The sequence below is a fragment of the Rhincodon typus genome, chromosome 3 (assembly GCF_021869965.1).
Source record: "Rhincodon typus isolate 14 chromosome 3, sRhiTyp1.1, whole genome shotgun sequence".
In the NCBI taxonomy this organism is placed as follows: domain Eukaryota; kingdom Metazoa; phylum Chordata; class Chondrichthyes; order Orectolobiformes; family Rhincodontidae; genus Rhincodon; species Rhincodon typus.
In genome coordinates, this window is record NC_063334.1 from 104,450,422 (window position 1) to 104,467,909 (window position 17,488).

The 17,488-nt window shown below is 39.9% G+C and overlaps 1 protein-coding gene across 1 annotated transcript in view; it reads left to right on the forward strand.

The window, feature by feature from the left end:
- Positions 1-14,896, forward strand: part of sorbs2b (sorbin and SH3 domain containing 2b) — a 146,081-nt gene extending 131,185 nt beyond the window's left edge. The window contains exons 18-20 of the mRNA XM_048593904.1: positions 5,172-5,191; positions 5,235-5,341; positions 12,817-14,896. Of these exons, the coding sequence (XP_048449861.1) occupies positions 5,172-5,191; positions 5,235-5,341; positions 12,817-12,878 (189 nt within the window). The 3' untranslated portion in view covers positions 12,879-14,896. The remainder of the gene's footprint in view (positions 1-5,171; positions 5,192-5,234; positions 5,342-12,816) is intronic.
- The last annotated feature ends 2,592 nt before the right edge of the window (positions 14,897-17,488 follow it).

Sequence of the window (17,488 nt, forward strand, 5' to 3'; positions counted from 1 at the left end):
ATCCAAATCATTTACAAAAATCACAAATAGAAGAGGACCCAGAACAGATCCTTGTGGTACACCACTCGTAACTGAGCACCATGTTGAATATTTTCCATCCACTACCACCCTTTGTCTTCTAAGGATCACCCAATTCTGAAGCCAATCTGCCACATTTCCCCCTATCCCATGCCTCCTTACCTTCTGCATGAGCCTACCATGGGGAACCTTATCAAACGCCTTCAAATCCATGTATACCACATCCACTGCTCCACCTTTATCCACGTGTTTGGTCACCTCTTCAAAGAATTCAGTAGGGTTTGTGAGGCATGATCTACCCCTCACAAATCCATGCTGACTATCACAAATCAAACTGTGCCTTTCCAAGTGATCATAAATCCTATCTCTCAGAGTATTATTAAATTGGAGTGGGTGCAGAAAAGAATTACCAGAATATTGCCAAAACTGGAGGGTTTGAGTTATGAGGATAGGCTGGGACTTTTTCACTGGGGCATAGGGGGTTAAAAGATGATCTTACAGAGGTTTATAAAATCATGAGGGCCATAGATAAAGTGAATAGCAAAGGGCTTTTCCCCAAGGTGGGTGAGTTCAAAACTAGGGGGTATATTTTTAAGGTGAGAGAGAAAAGATTTAAAAGCAACCTGATGGACAACCTTTTCGTACAGAGGGTGGTACATATGCAGGTACAGTTTAAAAGTTATTTGGATAAGTACGTGAATAGGGAAGGTTTAGAGACATATGGGCCAAATGCAGGCAAGCAGGACAAGTTTAGTTTGGAAAACTTGGTCGGCATAGATGAGTTGGACCGAAGGATCGGTTTCTGTGTTGTATTACTGTATGACAGATAGTGAAATTTAAATTAAGTAAAATCTGAATTTTGAAAGTCTAGTCCAATGGTGGCTATTGATGGCAGTGTTTTTGATGGTCATAAAAACACATCTAGTTCACTAATGTCCTTTAGTGAGAGAAATCTGTCGTCCTTATCTAGTTTGGCCTATATAAGCCTCCAGATGTACAGAAACATGGAAAATAGGAGCAGGAGTACTCCATTTGGCCCTTCAAGCTTGCTCCACCATTCAGTAAGATTATTGCTGATTATCAAACTCAGTACCCCGTTTCTGATTTTGCCCCATACCTTTCACCCTTCTAGCCCTAAAAACTATATCTAACTCCTTGAAGGCATTCAGTGTTTCAGCCTCAACTGCTTTGTGTGGCAGAGAATTCCACAGGCTCACTGCTCTCTAAGTGAAGAAATTTCTCCTCATCTTGGTCCTAAATGGCCTACTCTATATCCCTAAACTGTGACTCCTGGTTTTGGACTCTATAGTCATCAGGAACATCCATCCTGCATTTACCTTATTTCTCACCTCTTTCCTGAAACGTGGATGGCACTGCTCTCTCAAATGTCCTGGCAAACAATCACTTCAAGGGCAGTTAGGAATGCACAATAAATGCTGGCCTGACTGACGAGGCTGACATCTTGTGAATGAATTAAAAAAAACAAATCTGTTCCCTGGGTCTTGATACTAGAACAAGGCCTGCTTATGGACTGGGCATTGCCTGATTGATGTCTCGTTGATCAGGCCTTCCTAAGAAGAGGCTATTCAGTCTTCATGCTAGTTTTCCAGGCCAGACCCTCAGCGCCACAACAAGATTCTGCCCCGTGTGAGTAAACTCAAAATTGACTAGTTTTGGGGATAATCCATGAACTTTGGCCATATGTAAACATCACATCATATCATTCTAGTTACTTTTATCCAGGCTTGAGGAAGCAGAAGTGGCCCAATCATTATTAAATAAAAAGCAGTGTAGCACAGATAAACAACAGCACCAGTTAAAAATAGAACTTAATTAAACATGAGCCTTCAGTATGTATTGCAGTATAAGGTCAAAAAGAAAGGAAAAGTAGCTTCCAGTTTAACTCCAGTCGTTTCAGTACTGTTAGGTGTTAAAATCCAGAAATCTTCTTCTGTTGACCAAATTCAAAGACCTAGTGGAACATACTGTATGTAGAATAGCTAATGAGTGGGTGTTAAATGTTATTCTTCTTGCCCACAATCTGTTAAAGCGTGAAAGAGTGTATATTTTGAACTTCTATGAAATGATGCCCCTTTAAACTGTCCAACCACCAGATCAGTCTGGCCCACTTTCCCACAAAATAGTTACAAACTAATTAATTGTAGATGACACATCTTGGGTTGTCCTAAGAGCTACAAGTAATTGGATAAATGCAAGTTGCTTCATTCATAATGAAACCTTGATGGTATACAGTTTGGAGCATATGTCGCTTTTAAGAAGAAAGTGAGAGTGGTTAAACAACTAATAGGTGGAAGAGTCTCCAAAACCATCCTTATCCTCAATGATGGGGGAGGCTGCCCATTTAATGCAAGAGGCAAGACTGAAACATTTGGAACAATCCGCAGCCAGAAGTGCTGAGTGGATGATCCATCTCGACCTCCTTCTGAGCTCCCCACCGCCAAAGATGCTGAGCTTCAGACAATTTGATTCACTTAAAGTGATAGCAGGAGACTGCTGTAGACACTACATGCTGCAAAGCCTATGGATGCTGACAAAATGCCAGGAGTAACACTGAAAATGCATACTGAAGAACCAGCAGTGCCCTTAGCCATTCTGTTCCATTACATCTACAACACAGGCATCTACTCTCAATATGGAAAATTGCCCAGTTATGTGCTGTCCACAAAAAGTGAAGAAATCTAATCCAGTCGATCATCATTCCATCAGTTTTCTCTCAATCATCAACAAAGTGATGAAAGATGGTGTTGACATTGCTATCAAGTGGCATTTGCTTAGCAATGACCTGTTCACTGACACCCAGTTTGGATCCTATCATGGAACTTAGCTCCTGACCTCATTACAGCCTTGATACAAACATGGAGAAATTTTTGAGCTCCAAGAGGTGAGGCAAAGTGATATCTAGGCAATATTTGACAGAGTATAGTACAATGGAACCATAGTAAAGCTTGAGTCATTGGGAATCAATGGGAAGACTCTCCACTGGTTCAAGACATATCTAGCATAAAGGAAGGTGGTGGTGGTTATTTAAGACCAATCATCTGAGCTCCAAGGATTGCATCAGTATCTGAGGAGTTGTCCTGGAGCTGAGATGACTGACCCCCAATGACCACAACTATCTTCCTTTGTGCAAGGTATGGCTCTGCCGAATTCCCAATGATGTCACACTTAGTCAAGTGCTGCCTTGATGTCAAGACTATCACTTTCCGTTGAGTTCAGTTCATTTGTCCATGTTTGAACCAAAGCTGTATTGAGGTCAGGAGCTGAGAGTCCCAGTTGAAACCAATCTAAGTGTCAGTGAGCAGGTAATTGCTGAGCAAATGCCACTTGACAGAACTGTTGACAATCCCTTTCATTACTTTATTACTGATGGAGAGTTGACTGATGGGGCACTAATCAGCAGGGTTGGAATTGTTCTTCTTTTGGTACAATCTTCGTTACAATTGCTGGAATGTTTTCTGGGCCCAATGTCTTCAACTGTTTCTTGATGTCATGTGAACCGAATCGAATTGGCTGAAGAGTGGCGTCTGTGTTGCTGGGGAACTTCAGGAGGAAGCCAAGATAAGTGATCGACTCGGCACATCTGGCTGAAGGTTGTTGCAATTGCTTCAGCCTTCTCTTTTGCTCTAATGTGCTGAGTTCTCTCATCATTGAGGATGGGCTATTTGTGGAACCTGTTCCTCCTATTGGTAGTTTAATTGTCCACCATCTTTTGAAAAGGGTGTGGCAGGACTGTGGATCTTAGAACTGATTCACTGTTTGTGGGATTGTTTGGCTCTGTTGCATGATACTTTCGTTGTTTGATACGGAAAGAGTCCTGTTTGCTAGCTTCACCAGGCTGACACCTCATTTTTAGGTGTGCCTGGCACCGCTCCTGGCATGCCCTGTCTGCACTCTTTGTTGAATCAGGGTAGATCCCCTGATTTGATGCTAATCACAGAGTTGGGAAATTTCAGGCCATGACACTACAAATTGGCTGATTACAATCCTGCTGCTGTTGATGACTCACATCATGGACGCCCAGTTTTGAGGTGCTAGACCTGTACAAAATCTATCCCATTTAGCGCAGTGATGATGCCAGAAAACTCATTTGAGAGTATGCTCAGTGTGAAGGCAGGACTACAGTTTTCTGACTGTATAGCACTGTTCTGCCATCTCTGGTGGTTTGTCCTGCTGACTAGATAGGACATAACCAGGAGTGTGATGGTGGTATCAGAGACATTTTCTGTAAGGTATTATTCCATTAGTATTATGTCAAGCTGTTGCATGACTAGTTTGTGGTTCAGCTCTCCCAAGTTTGGCACAAGTCCCCAGATATTAATAAGGAGGATTTTGCATGTTTGTTAAGTTTGAGTCTGACATTGTCATTTCCAGTGCTTAGGTTGATGCTGTATAGTCTGTTTAGTTTAATTCCTTTCTCAGTTTGATAGAGCTATGTGGCTCACTAGGCCATTACAGAGTATTAAATTGCTATGGGTGTGGAGTCAAATATAAGCCAGACCAGGTACGGACAGAGATGTCCTTCACTGAAAGGACGTTATGAACCAGATGGGTTTTTACAATTCCATTTTTCTTTTAAATTAATGCCAATAATTCCAGATAATTTCAAATAGTCTCCGTCATTTGGCTGTTGTGGTACTTAATTTCACATACTAAGTAACGTTCTATCTGAAACTATTTCAGTGATAGTCCTAAAATGATATCCCATTATGGACTTGCAACCATGTGTGAACAACTTCTCATGACCTATCAAATCAAAGTTACTAATTTTGGAGACCTCAGTTAGAGCCCTCATCATCCCTGTTCCAATGAATTAGAACCCTTTCTTCAAACCTATCTCCATAAAATCACTTAAGTAAGTATTTGCAATATCTTTTCTACATCTGCATTATCCTTTCCACAATGGAGTTCCCAGACATCCACACAGCACTGCAATTGTGGCTTAATCTTGTACAAATCAATATCATTACATTGTGTTTCTATTTTGTGTATCCCATGTGGAAAAACTAGAATCCTATTGACATTTTCTTTTAATAGTATTTTCTATCTGTAACTAGATCTTTTTGAATTCATAATATAGTTTAGATTAATCAGTACAAATTCTCTGTTTGATTTCTGTGTAAATGTTTGCATAGGATTTTAGCCAATACGAAAGGTATGAGCAGGCTAAATTTAAATGTTGTTACATTTTCTCATAGATACCAGGCTATGTACAGCTACAACCCGAGAAATGAAGATGAGCTGGAGCTAAAGGAAGGAGACATTGTTGATGTAATGGAGAAGTGTGATGATGGCTGGTTTGTTGGTATGTGTGTTCTAAAGTATCTCTGCTATCAGAGTAGGGATGAGCTAGGAGATCTTGTTCATTTCTGAATCCAAAACCCATGGAAGGGAACTAGTATTAATTGGGATTTAAAAAAAAGGCGCAGGTAAACATTTCCAGGCGCAGGAGAAAAAGTAACTGCTGAAGTCAGGTAAAAAAAAAACCTAGAAACAGCAGCTCACAATAATTTGGCAAATTCCAAGTTATCAAAACAGGCAAATAGTTTAAGATTAAAAATCAAGAAACAGTTGGCAAACTCTAATTAAAGGACATGTAGTAAATTAATCAATCTTGACTACGCCTCCAAAGAAAAAGCAGGAGCACATGATTAACAGGCACAGGGGCCAGAGGTGTGGGTTACTGGTCTGTAGCTATTACCCATATTCCTTTTCAGTGTGGTTCCCCGATGGAATATTGTGGAGTCACCCCATCAGGACACTTTTTTACTTTTAAGAGTAAACTTCCAAATGTCTTATAAGCAGGTTATCTGTGGAGACTGGGGAAAGTGTGGGGAAGCCAAATAAGCATCTGCTGGAGCGTTATTCTCTTTTAATTACAACCATGATAAAAACCTGTGAAATTTGCTGTGAACTTTAGTGTAGCATTGTGACTTCCCACATAAACCTGCATTAGTGCAACCAACACAGATTTTAACAATGTGGCTTTCAGTCACTGCTCATCCCTATTCTTCTGTAAGCTAATGTATAGGTTTACTTCTAGAAATGTAATGCATTATTTTCAAGGGGGAAATGGTCTCATTTTTTTCTTATAATTCCTTTTATTATCACTTATTTACTTTATAATTTGCATGCAGGTAGCAAGAGCAAGTTTGACTACTGATTTTCTACACATTTGATCCCTTTTGTCCAAAAGGAATTTTTCCACCAGGCTACTGGGAATCAAAATATAGACAGTAATTGGAACTGTCAACAATGAGTAGACATTTAATGTCCATCACCTGAGCTATTCATGCTCATGTAGGCATATTGCCAGATGATCAAAAACTCCAGTTTCCTTCCCTTGATTGCTAATACCATCCCTTCCTCCTCAGTGGGATGGGTATGCTCCTGTTATTATATATAAATGTTGCAAGGCCGTAAGATGACTTTTATCATTATGCAGAGGACTGGAATCCAAGCTGCAATCATTTTTGCAGAGTTATAGGGAGTAGATGTACAGATGGCATGTTTGTATAACCTCTATCAGCTTGGTTATAAAGGGAATAAAACCATCAGGCAGTGCATAAAAATTACTATTGAAATTAAGTCCTATTGTTTCCCCTACCCAAAACTGGTGACTATACAAATGGCGTTTTAAGGTGGAGATGACTACAGACTATATAACTTGCCATGTATTAATTTGTGATTTACTGGGACATATAATAGATGAATCCTTAATGGTGACTTGTGGAACGTGGAACATAGAACAGTACAGCACAGTACAGACCCTTCAGCCCACGATGTTGTGCCGACCTATTATCCTACTAAGATCAATCTACCCTGCATCCCCCACATTTTACTATCCTCCATGTGCCTATCCAAGAGTAGCTTAAAAGTCTCTAAAGTATCTGACTCCACTACCACTGCTGGCAGCGCATTCCACACACCCACCACTCTCTGTGTAAAGAACCTACCTCTGACATCTCTCCTATACCTTCCACCAATCACCTTAAATTTATGCCCCCTCGTAACAGTCACTTCCGCCATGGATAAAAGTCTCTGACTATACACTCTATCTATGCCTCTCATCATCTTGTAAACCTCTATCAAGTCACCTCTCATCCTTCTTCGCTTAAATGAAAAAAGCCCGAGCTCCCTCAACCTTTCCTTATAAAATTTCAGCACTAATTTTTAATGATACCTTTGAGGTTGTCTAATAGGTCGTGTACCCACAGAATAAGCAAAAATTCAAGGATTTTCTTGGTTCGCTTTGTTTTGAAGTCTTTTGGATCTGCAACATTTTTGTTTAAGTTTGTAATAGCTAGTAAGTTCTAAATCACTTTATCTTGTAGACTTGTGTGCACTGCAATTTTGATTGAATTGGCCAAAGTTTGCTGGTTGAGTCTTAACTCTCCTTTTAGAGAAATGAAACAATCATATAATGAACAAAAACAAAGTTCCTGGAAAAGCTCAGCAGGTCTGGCAGCATCTGTGAAGGAAAAAACAGAGTTAACGTTTTGGGTCCGGTGACCCTTCCTCAGAACTGAGGACCCGAAACGTTAACTCCGTTTTTTCCTTCACAGATGCTGCCAGACCTGCTGAGCTTTTCGAGCAACTTTGTCTTTGTTCCTGATTTACAGCATCCGCAGTTCTTTCGGTTAAAACAATCATATAATTTATCAGATTCTAATAGAGAGGGGAAAGTGCAATCTTACACACTGTACCAGCCAGGAAAATTATACATTATAAACTATAAGTTGCTCCTAATAGGGGTGATAAACTGACCTGTAGATATTTTAAACTATTCTCCTAAGCACAAATTGAGCCATCTTCCTTGAACTGACATGGGGCTGAGACACCAATGCAGAGCTAGTTCAGTCAATTTAATCCACAGTCCTGATGAGCCCCTTTATGTTTTATGATACATGCAAACAAAGCAAAATTAAACACTGCTTATTAATATGTGAAATGGAGTTCAGAAGGCAATGACAACAACTGCATTTGCCCCAAGTTTGAGAGCGAATATTATTATCAAATAATTTGCCAAACATCAAGACACTTTCCTAGGAACAATCACATTGCTACCAGCTTCAGAAGAAAGGACAAAATTCCCAGACTTACTGCTACTTCACAAAACTGTTGGGAAAAGAATCTACAGCCTGGAGAGAAAATAAAAGAGGCTGCTATTCAAGAGAATGTGACATTGGAATATATCTCCAAGGACGAGTCCAGATTGACAGAAGGAGCTGACTGCGGAATAAAACTTCAGCTGTACCTGAAATCAAAACATCATCTATCCTGGAGTCCCATGTATCTGGTAAGTTTACCTTACAGTCTCTCCTTCCATGCAATCTCCCTGTAAAGTAAAAATAATGAACAAACGTACATTTAACATAATGCAGAATGCCAAGAAAGCTTTAACATCCCCAATATGCATGTAAGTGGTCCTGTGTACAGTGGTCCATTTTTGCACTTCACCTGCTTTTATAAGTTTCTTCCAAATGGCATCTGCACTTGTCTGTCTGCTGTTCCACTCCATATGTGCGGATAACTAAGGTTTTCTATCTTGTCCCTATTTTGTCTTCTCAGGTAGTCAGCCGATGTTCACCTTAAATCCTTCCAATGGAAATGGCATGGAAAAGACACAAAGTACCCAGAAATTCACTGAGAAAAAGTTGCTATCCTCAGCGACTCTGGAAACTAATGTACATAGAGAGGGGAATGCACAGTCTGTTGTGGACAAATGTGAAAACCAATCACATGTCAGCATATCTCCTGAAGGAATGTCCTGGGCGTACCCAGAATGTTTGGGTGGAACTGAACTGAAAGATGAGGCAACGAGTCAGAGAGAAGAGGAGGAAAGCAGCCAAGACTCTGGCTCAGCGTCCGAACCTTCAGCTGCATCTCCCTCAGCATCCCAGGATCTTAATGTAGTCCAGAGTTTCCCTTCAATTCTGTCAGAATTACAGAGCCCTAGCAGGCCTTCCTTAGAATCTGAGCATCTTGATGTGTGTCCCTCACCAACACAAAGCCCGGTAAAAGAAGCAGATCAGCCGGAGCAGGTTACCGACTGCAAGTCACCAGACAGGACAGATTGTGAGCTGCAAGTGGAAATCGACAACTTCCTCAACCCGTCGGCTGATTTCCTGGAACAGATTATGGACAATGTTCCTACTTGTGTGAAGGCTACCATGACAAATGAGAATACCCATCAACAATACGAGGCAGACGCCCATCTCCTAGCACTCTCCACGACATTTGGAATGCTTGTAGATGAGGGTATGCATTTGCTCAGGAAGACCATGGACAATGTCCATTCCAGTTTGCAGTCCGGCAACAAGCAGATGCACACGGACATGATTCACCTTCACCATATTATCCACATGGGCTGGGTGCAGTTAGCCGATCAAATGAGCTCTCTGATCAAAGTGCTTACCACACTCATACATAACCAGCAGTCCTCTTCCACCTTGTTGCATAATGTAGCACTTCAGCGTACCATAGCAATATCTGAAGGCCATTTTCCAGACTACCTCAGGTGTGAAACCACTTCAAAGATAGCTAAAGGAACAGTGCCCACAACACGTTACATCCGAGAGGAATCCTTAACCAATGCTTCTTCTGAAAACCCAGCTGCCAATTCTTCTAATTCTGAAATGTATAAATGAAATGGAATATGTTAGCATTTTCCTGAAATACACATTCTGCGCAATGATGTGGTGCCGATATTGTTTTTGAATAGTTCTTTTACTTAGAAGGTTTAAAGATAAAAAGAGACTTCATTTATGTAGCACTTTCCATGGCCACCAATGTCTCAAAACACTTTAGAAATACTTTGTGAAGTGATAGTCACTCTGTAATGTAGGAAATATGGCAGCCAAGTTGCATTCAGCAAACTCCTACGAACAGCAAATTAATAATAAGCAGTTGATCCTTTTTTGTGATACTGATTGAAGTATATATATTGCTCAGGTTTCCAGTCATAAGTCTCCTTTTCTCTTTCAAAAAGATAGCCATGGGAATTTTTACATCCAGCCAAGCATACAGGTGGTACCTCAGTTTAACATCTCATTTAGAAGATAGCATCTCAGACGGTGCAGTGCTCTCTGAGTACTGCATGTGTGTGTCAGTCTTTATTTCTATTCTTAAGCCTTGACTGGGGCTTCAACCCAGAACCCTGTGGCCCAAAGACAAGAATGTTAACAACTGAGTCACAGCTGAGACAGAAGTAGAGTATAAAAGTTGATTTTGCACTGAATTATATTCAGTTATTCTGACAATATCACCGAGTTCAATAAGCAAAATACTTGAAGCAAATAGAGTTAACTCCAATCGTGTGGCTTCCTTTTTTACAGAGTTGCAATTTTCTATTTAAGATGTTCTAGCTGTCACAGTAAATACATTTATTCTTTCTTGTGCTTCCACTATTAACTTTTTCTTCTACATTACATTCATCCATAAGCTCTGTATGTACAGTGAGCCCTTCAACATGGTGGCAGTCCACCTTCAGGATGAATCTCTACCTATCTATACATTTTTGGGTTGATTTTTGGTTCCCAGCCAAAACGACAGCAAAGTGAAGCTATATGCCTGTTGGTATTGGCAGCATGATGACTGTGCCTGGTCCAATTTGCCAGTCTAGTTGGCATGCCACTCCCTGACTTCCTACCACAAGGACTGGTGAAGTTGACAGGAAGTGGCTGTATGATCCTTAGAATTGTGTGACGTAGACACTTCCAGGAGTTTTCAGTGCAAGTTAAGTCTGTCGGAGGGTGGGTGTGTGATCCAGGGCTTTTGATAGACAGGACCGTTTAGTTAGTGCTTTAAAATTCTTGGGAAGTGAGTGTCACTGGCAAAGCCAAGATTTCCAATCCATTCTTGATAGATTCGTGATTACCAATTTAGTTCAAGATTATTGAGAATGTGCAGGAATGTAAAGTGGAAGTTAAAATCAAATCAGCCATGATCTTATTGAAAAGTGGAGCAGGCTTGAGGGGCCAAATGGCCTACTCTCAGTCATACGTTTGTATCCCTAATTACCCTTGAAAAGGTCCTGGTGAGTTGCCATCTTGAACCACTACATTCCATGTAGGTTAGTTATTCCAGCTGTGTTTTAAGGAATTCCAGGATTTTGACCCAGTGACAGTGAAGGAACAGCAATATATTTCCAAGTCAGGATAGTATGTGGCTTGGAGGGGAACTTGCAGATGGTGGTGTTCCATTCATCTGCAGCCCTTGTCCTTCTAGGTAGTAAAGGCCACAGGTTTTTGTTTTTTCCGTGGGACCTGGGCATTGCTGACTGGGTCAGCCTTTATTGCTCATCCCTAATTGCCCTTGAAGGTGGTGGTAAGCCACCTTTGTCAACAACTGCAGCCAATGGAGGGGTGGGCACATCTACAATGCTGTTAGGGAGGGAGTTCCAGGTATTTAGCCCATTGACAGCAGAGGTATAGCAATATAGTTCCAAGACAGGATGATGTGTGGCTTGAAGAGGAATTTGATTTAGAAGAAACATTGGTGAGTTTGCGAATGGAACATATACTGTTACCTGTGTGCATAGATAGCAGGGGGAATAAATATTGATGGCAGGGATAGGGACCCACACGAGCAAGCTGATCTCTCCAGGCTGTCTAGTTTCTTGAGTGCAATTAAAGGTGCACTCATCCAGGCAAGTGAAGCGTACTCTGTCTGATGTTTGACTTGTGTCTGGTAAATAGTAGACCAGATTTTGGGAATCAGTAGGTGAGTTACAAGCCACAGAATTCTCAGCTACTGACTTGCTTTTCTACTACAGTGTTTATATGGCTAGTCCAGGTCATTTTTTTGGTTAACAGTAACCCTCAGCATATTGATAATTCAGGAATCAGCTTTAGCAATGCTGTTGAATATCAAGGAAAGATGGTTCAGTTCTCTGTGGTTGGAGATGATCATTGCCTAATATTAATATAATTTTCCATTTACCAGCCCGAGCATAAACATTGTCTGGGTCTTCCTACATGTCGGCATGCGTTGGCCCGCTGGTTTAGCACACTTTATCTTTGGGGTTCATTTTGTCGTGCATGTGTAAAGAGACCGTTCCACATGCACATGCACCATTATTACAATATTGTAAATGTATCCATTCAGTAAATATACTTTCTGAAAAATAATGCTCCTATAATATGTGAAGTAAAATCTTTCTACTTAAAGCACTGGCAAATAATTTTCTTTGTTCTGCATTGATGCTTGACACTCCTTGTACAGCAATGCATTAAGGCCAACTGTTTTCATGACCATTTCTGAGCACTGCTCAGTGTTAAGTATAAGGCCTGATTTGAAAGAGGATTTAAAGAAGTGTAGTAATGACTGAGTGGAGTTAGATGGATCATCTCTTTATTATCCCAGCCCAAAATTTCCTTATTATGTTTACAGGTATTTTTATTCCACAGGTAGGAATGTTTTACTGTGAAATTATAATTGTGCCCTGAAATACAAAAAAGAACATTAGTTAGTAACCTGTCACAGACCTTGAGAGAGATATCGCCCATATGGTAATAATTTTGCTGAAAGATAGATAATCACCCCTCCACACCTGCAAGCTGAGCCTGATTTCAATATCCGATTATAATTTGAAATATGACTAATGAACGCGTAAGTATCCTGAGGAAAATATAATCAGGGCATTGCTTGTCATGAGTCTATTCAATTAAAAATTTGATTTAAAAAAATTATCAATAAGATGGAACACTAGGGAAGATGTGTCAATGAAGACTAAGAGGCTGGAATATAATGAAGTTTGCTTTTTCTCTTTAATCGCAGGAACATCTCGACGATCCAAGTTCTTTGGTACCTTTCCAGGAAACTATGTGAAGCGACTATAAAATTTTATACATAATTGTATACACTTTGCTTTGAGTTTAGCACAATAACTTTCTGCAGCTCTCATTAAAAGAAGTTTCAGTCTGTAGACTCTCAAAGACACCTTTGTGACAGTTGTGTGATTGACTACAGCTAACTTCAGAAGCATCATTTAACATCATCTTCAGTCAAGGAATAAGGACATTTTGAAACATGCAATCTGGAGGTTGTTCTACGTTCCTCTCAGGATGTTTCAAAAACAACTGGTTTTTATTTTTAAGGTGCACTTACTTGATAAATCCATTATACCCCTATGTAAGCAAATGTAGTGAATGCTTATTTATTCTTCCTGGTACAGAAGCTTACAGTGGTCTGTCACTAACATTTATTATTGATGATTTTGTCACAGAGTAGAGAAAACACATAACACGTTCAACAAGTATTACACCAGTAACTCATACAGCTATGATAATCGCCACTTTCCAAACTAGAGGTGAGGTCCTGTAGTCTGCTCTATTTTTCTTCCAGTTAATTCGCTCAGTTTGATTTGCTGCTGAATGATGAGATGCAGAAACAATAATGCCACATTTTGTACAGGTTGTTTGAAAATTGTTGCAGGTGTGTTTCTCACTTCCACACAGATCTTTTAATAATGATGGCTTAGAATATATAGTAAAAATAAGATTTCTTGATAGAATATTGAGTTGATCAAGCATGAGACCATTCTTTTGAGGTAAGCTATATTCAGATTCCCAAATCCAAATTGTCATATTTAATACTTTAGGTGACTCCTTGGACTCAGCAGTTACTAAAGAATGCAGATGTCCAAATGTCATATTGCAGTTTGAAACTGGATTCGGGTTGCAATTACAGCAGCATGAGGCAACTTGTTTTGTCACTGTGCGCTCCAATCCTGCTGAAGAAGTTTTTAAAAAGGGTGACAGTGCACATTTTAAAATTCACTTTTTTGATATCAGTTGTGTTATTTAACATAATTAACATTATTAACATGGAAATGACTTTGTCATGTTTACATGTACTTTTAAAGCTCCTAAAATAATTCCCTGTTCACAATTTGTTTATGTGATTGAAAAACTGAATAGCTTCCTTCTGATAAATACAATTTCCATTCTAGAAATTTAGGACATGTTTTAGAAACTACTCAATATTTGTCCGAAATGAATGGTTCTTTTTATTTAAGAATTTGAGCAATGTGTTCTGTGAAATCAAACATCAAACTAAACTGCCATGGTTGGGTATGAACACACACAATTGGAAGGGAGAAGGAATTGTTTGCGCTGCAGCACCTTAGTTCAAAACAAGCGTGTGTAATTGTCTTTTTAATTTCTTTCATAAATGCTTGAGTTTACTACAGTGTATGTTGTCCACACAATTTGTACATATATATATGTCTGCTTTATTTTGTACAGATGTTTTAGTTGTTGCATTTTTTTTCAAAAAATCACTACTTTTCAGAAACTTTTATAAGTCTCTGTCATTCCCTTACCCCTTTTTACTAATGGCCTCTCCCATTGCCCTGGTTGCAAGCACATTTAGATGGTGCGAGTGTGTACGATAGTATTTTATTGCAGAATTTTGCAAATTGTATTTCAACAAATATAGTGTTACCAGCAAAAAAAAACTAACTGTACATATATCTTTATAGTTATTAACAGGAAATGAGAATAAAGGGTCTGAATAGATTCACCAATACTCTTTTACAGTATATCTTTATTACACCAAAACTCCAGCCTAAGAGTTGTATAATCTTGAAGCTTCAAATTTTGAATCTATTGAACTGCATGCAGCGCAGCTGTGAAATCAACAACTTTACTGTTGTTTTATGATGAAAATGACCATATTTGTTGCCTGTAAAATGAGAACTCTTTATATTCTCTGTAACTGAATTTAAAAGACTTCTTTTCGTAAATTAACATCAGATGATTCATTTTGATGCCGTACAATTCTTATGGAGAAAAGAACTCACTTTTTCTGTGTTTTTTGTGAATTTCAATCCCTAATAAATTTTGCCTGAATTGAATTTCTCCCTCCTCTGTATTTGTTTTGTTTAAAATTATCTTGAACAGGATACCGAACCATGGAAAATGGGATTTCCTGAGTGTGAAAGTGTCAGGTCACAAATGTCCATGCAGGTGTTGGATTTGTATACATGTACAGAAGAAGTTAAAATGTTTCAATCTGCATAAAATAGCATGGAGTGTAGAATTCCCTCAAATAAACTATAGCACTGTCTGATATCTTAGCGTTTTCATCGGTTAAATGCCATTAGCATAGGTATTGTGAAAAGAAGAAAACGTTATAATTCATGACCTAACTTCATCCCAGAGTGTTTGCAATGAGTAATTATATAGTCATTATTTTACTGCAGGAAAATGTGACAAATTGAGCCAAGCAAGCTCCCAAAAAAAAGCACTGAGTTAAGTGACAGGATAATCCGTCTTTAGAAATCTTTATTATGGGTTACATATTCACTGGCTTACAAAAGAAACGTCCCTTGCTTCTTTTTGAAATAGTGCATACATATTCAGAACAGGCATAGACAACCATACCCTTCAAGTCTCCTGTACCGTTCAATAAGATTATAGCTAATCTGATTCCTCCACATTCCCTAATGACGTTTCATGCCTTGCTTATCAAAACTCTATCCACCTCTTCCTTAAAATTATTCAAAGATTCTGCTTCCAAAGAGAGTTCCAAAGACTCACAACCCTCAGAGAGATTAATTATTCTCATTTCTGTCCTAAACGGGTGACCACTTATTTTTAAACAGCGCCTTCTAGTTCTAGATTTTCCAACAAGAGGAAGCATCCATTCCACACCCACCCCTTCAGGTCCCCTCCAGATCTTCAATCAATTCAGCGCTTATTCTTCTAAACTTCAGTGGACAAAAGTCTAGACAAAAGTCAATGGGAATCAGGAAAATTCTCCACTATATGGAGTCAACTATGGCACATAGGAAGATGGTTGTGGTTGTTGGAGGTCAGTCATCTCAGTTCCAGGACATCTCTGCAGGAGTTCCTCAGGGTGGTGTCCTTGGCCCAACTATCTTCAGCTGCTTCATCAATGAACTTCTGTCCATCACTATGTCAGAAATGAGGATGTTTTCCGATGATTGCACAATATTCAGCACCATTTGCAACTCCTCAGATACTGTAGCGGTCTAAATACAACAAGATCTGGACAATATTTTGGTTTGGTCTGAAATTTGCAAGTAATATTCGCACCACACAAATGCCAGGTTATGACCACCACCAATAAGAGAAAATGTGTTACCCCATAGCATTCAATGGCATTACCATTACGGAATCCTCTAGTCTCAACACTCTGGTAGTTACCATTGACCAGAACTAGACTTGCCATTTAAATACTGTGGCTACAAGAGCAGGTTTGGAGAAAAGAACTTATCTCTTTCTTTTCTTTTGTGAATTTCAATCCCTAATATATTTTGCCCACATTGAGTTTCTGCCTATTCTGTATTTGTTTAGTTTAAAATGACCTTGAAAGGATATTGAAGCATTTTAAAAGTGCTTTCAGAAAGTGTTAAGGTCCTAGGGCACAAACAACCCCTCAGTTAGTAGATTTGCGTATACCTACAGGAGAATTTGAAATGTTTCAAGCAGCATAAAATAACATGGAGTGTTGAACTCCCTAAAATAAACTATAACACTGTCTGAAATCTTAGCATTTCATTAGTTGAATGCCACTGGCATGGGTATCATGAAAAGAAAAAAATATATAATTCATGACCTCACTTTGTCCCAAAGTGTATACAGCTGGGAATCAAGGAGGCTGGAAAATGAAGAATGTCTGTGATAAGGTGAAGGATAGGTGACAGTGGATAGCCAAAGGGTTTGTGGTGTGGGAGTGTTAATGTAACAAGTAAAATGTGTCAAGAGGAAGTGTGAATGGCAGATTCTTAACAGATAACTTGCATAAAGGGAACAATTAGCCAAACTCGTCCTCACACTCAACAACTTCTCTTTCAATTCCTCCCACTTCCTACAGACAAAGGGGGTAGCCATGGGTACCCGCATGGGCCCAAGCTATGCCTGCCTCTTTGTAGGTTACGTGGAACAATCCCTCTTCCGTACCTACACTGGCCCTAAACCCCACCTCTTCCTCCATTACATTGATGACTGTATCGGCGCCGCCTCGTGCTCCCACGAGGAGCTCGAACAGTTCATACACTTCACTAACACCTTCCACCCCAACCTTAAGTTTACCTGGACCATCTCTAACACCTCTCTCCCCTTCCTGGACCTCCCTGTCTCCATATCGGGCAACCACCTAGAAACCGATATTCATTTCAAGCCCACCGACTCCCACAGCTGCCGAGAATACTCCTCCTCCCACCCACCTTCCTGCAAAAATGCCATCCCCTATTCCCAATTCCTTCGCCTCCACCGCATCTGCTCCCAGGATGAGGCATTCCACTCCCGTACATCTCAGTTGTCCTCGTTTTTCAAGGACCGTAACTTCCCCTCCTCGGTGGTCGAGAACGCCCTCAACCGTGTCTCCCACATCTCCCGCACCTCATCCCTCACACCCCGTCCACGCAATAAAAACCAAAAAAGAATCCCCCTCGTCCTCACGTACCACCCCACCAACCTCC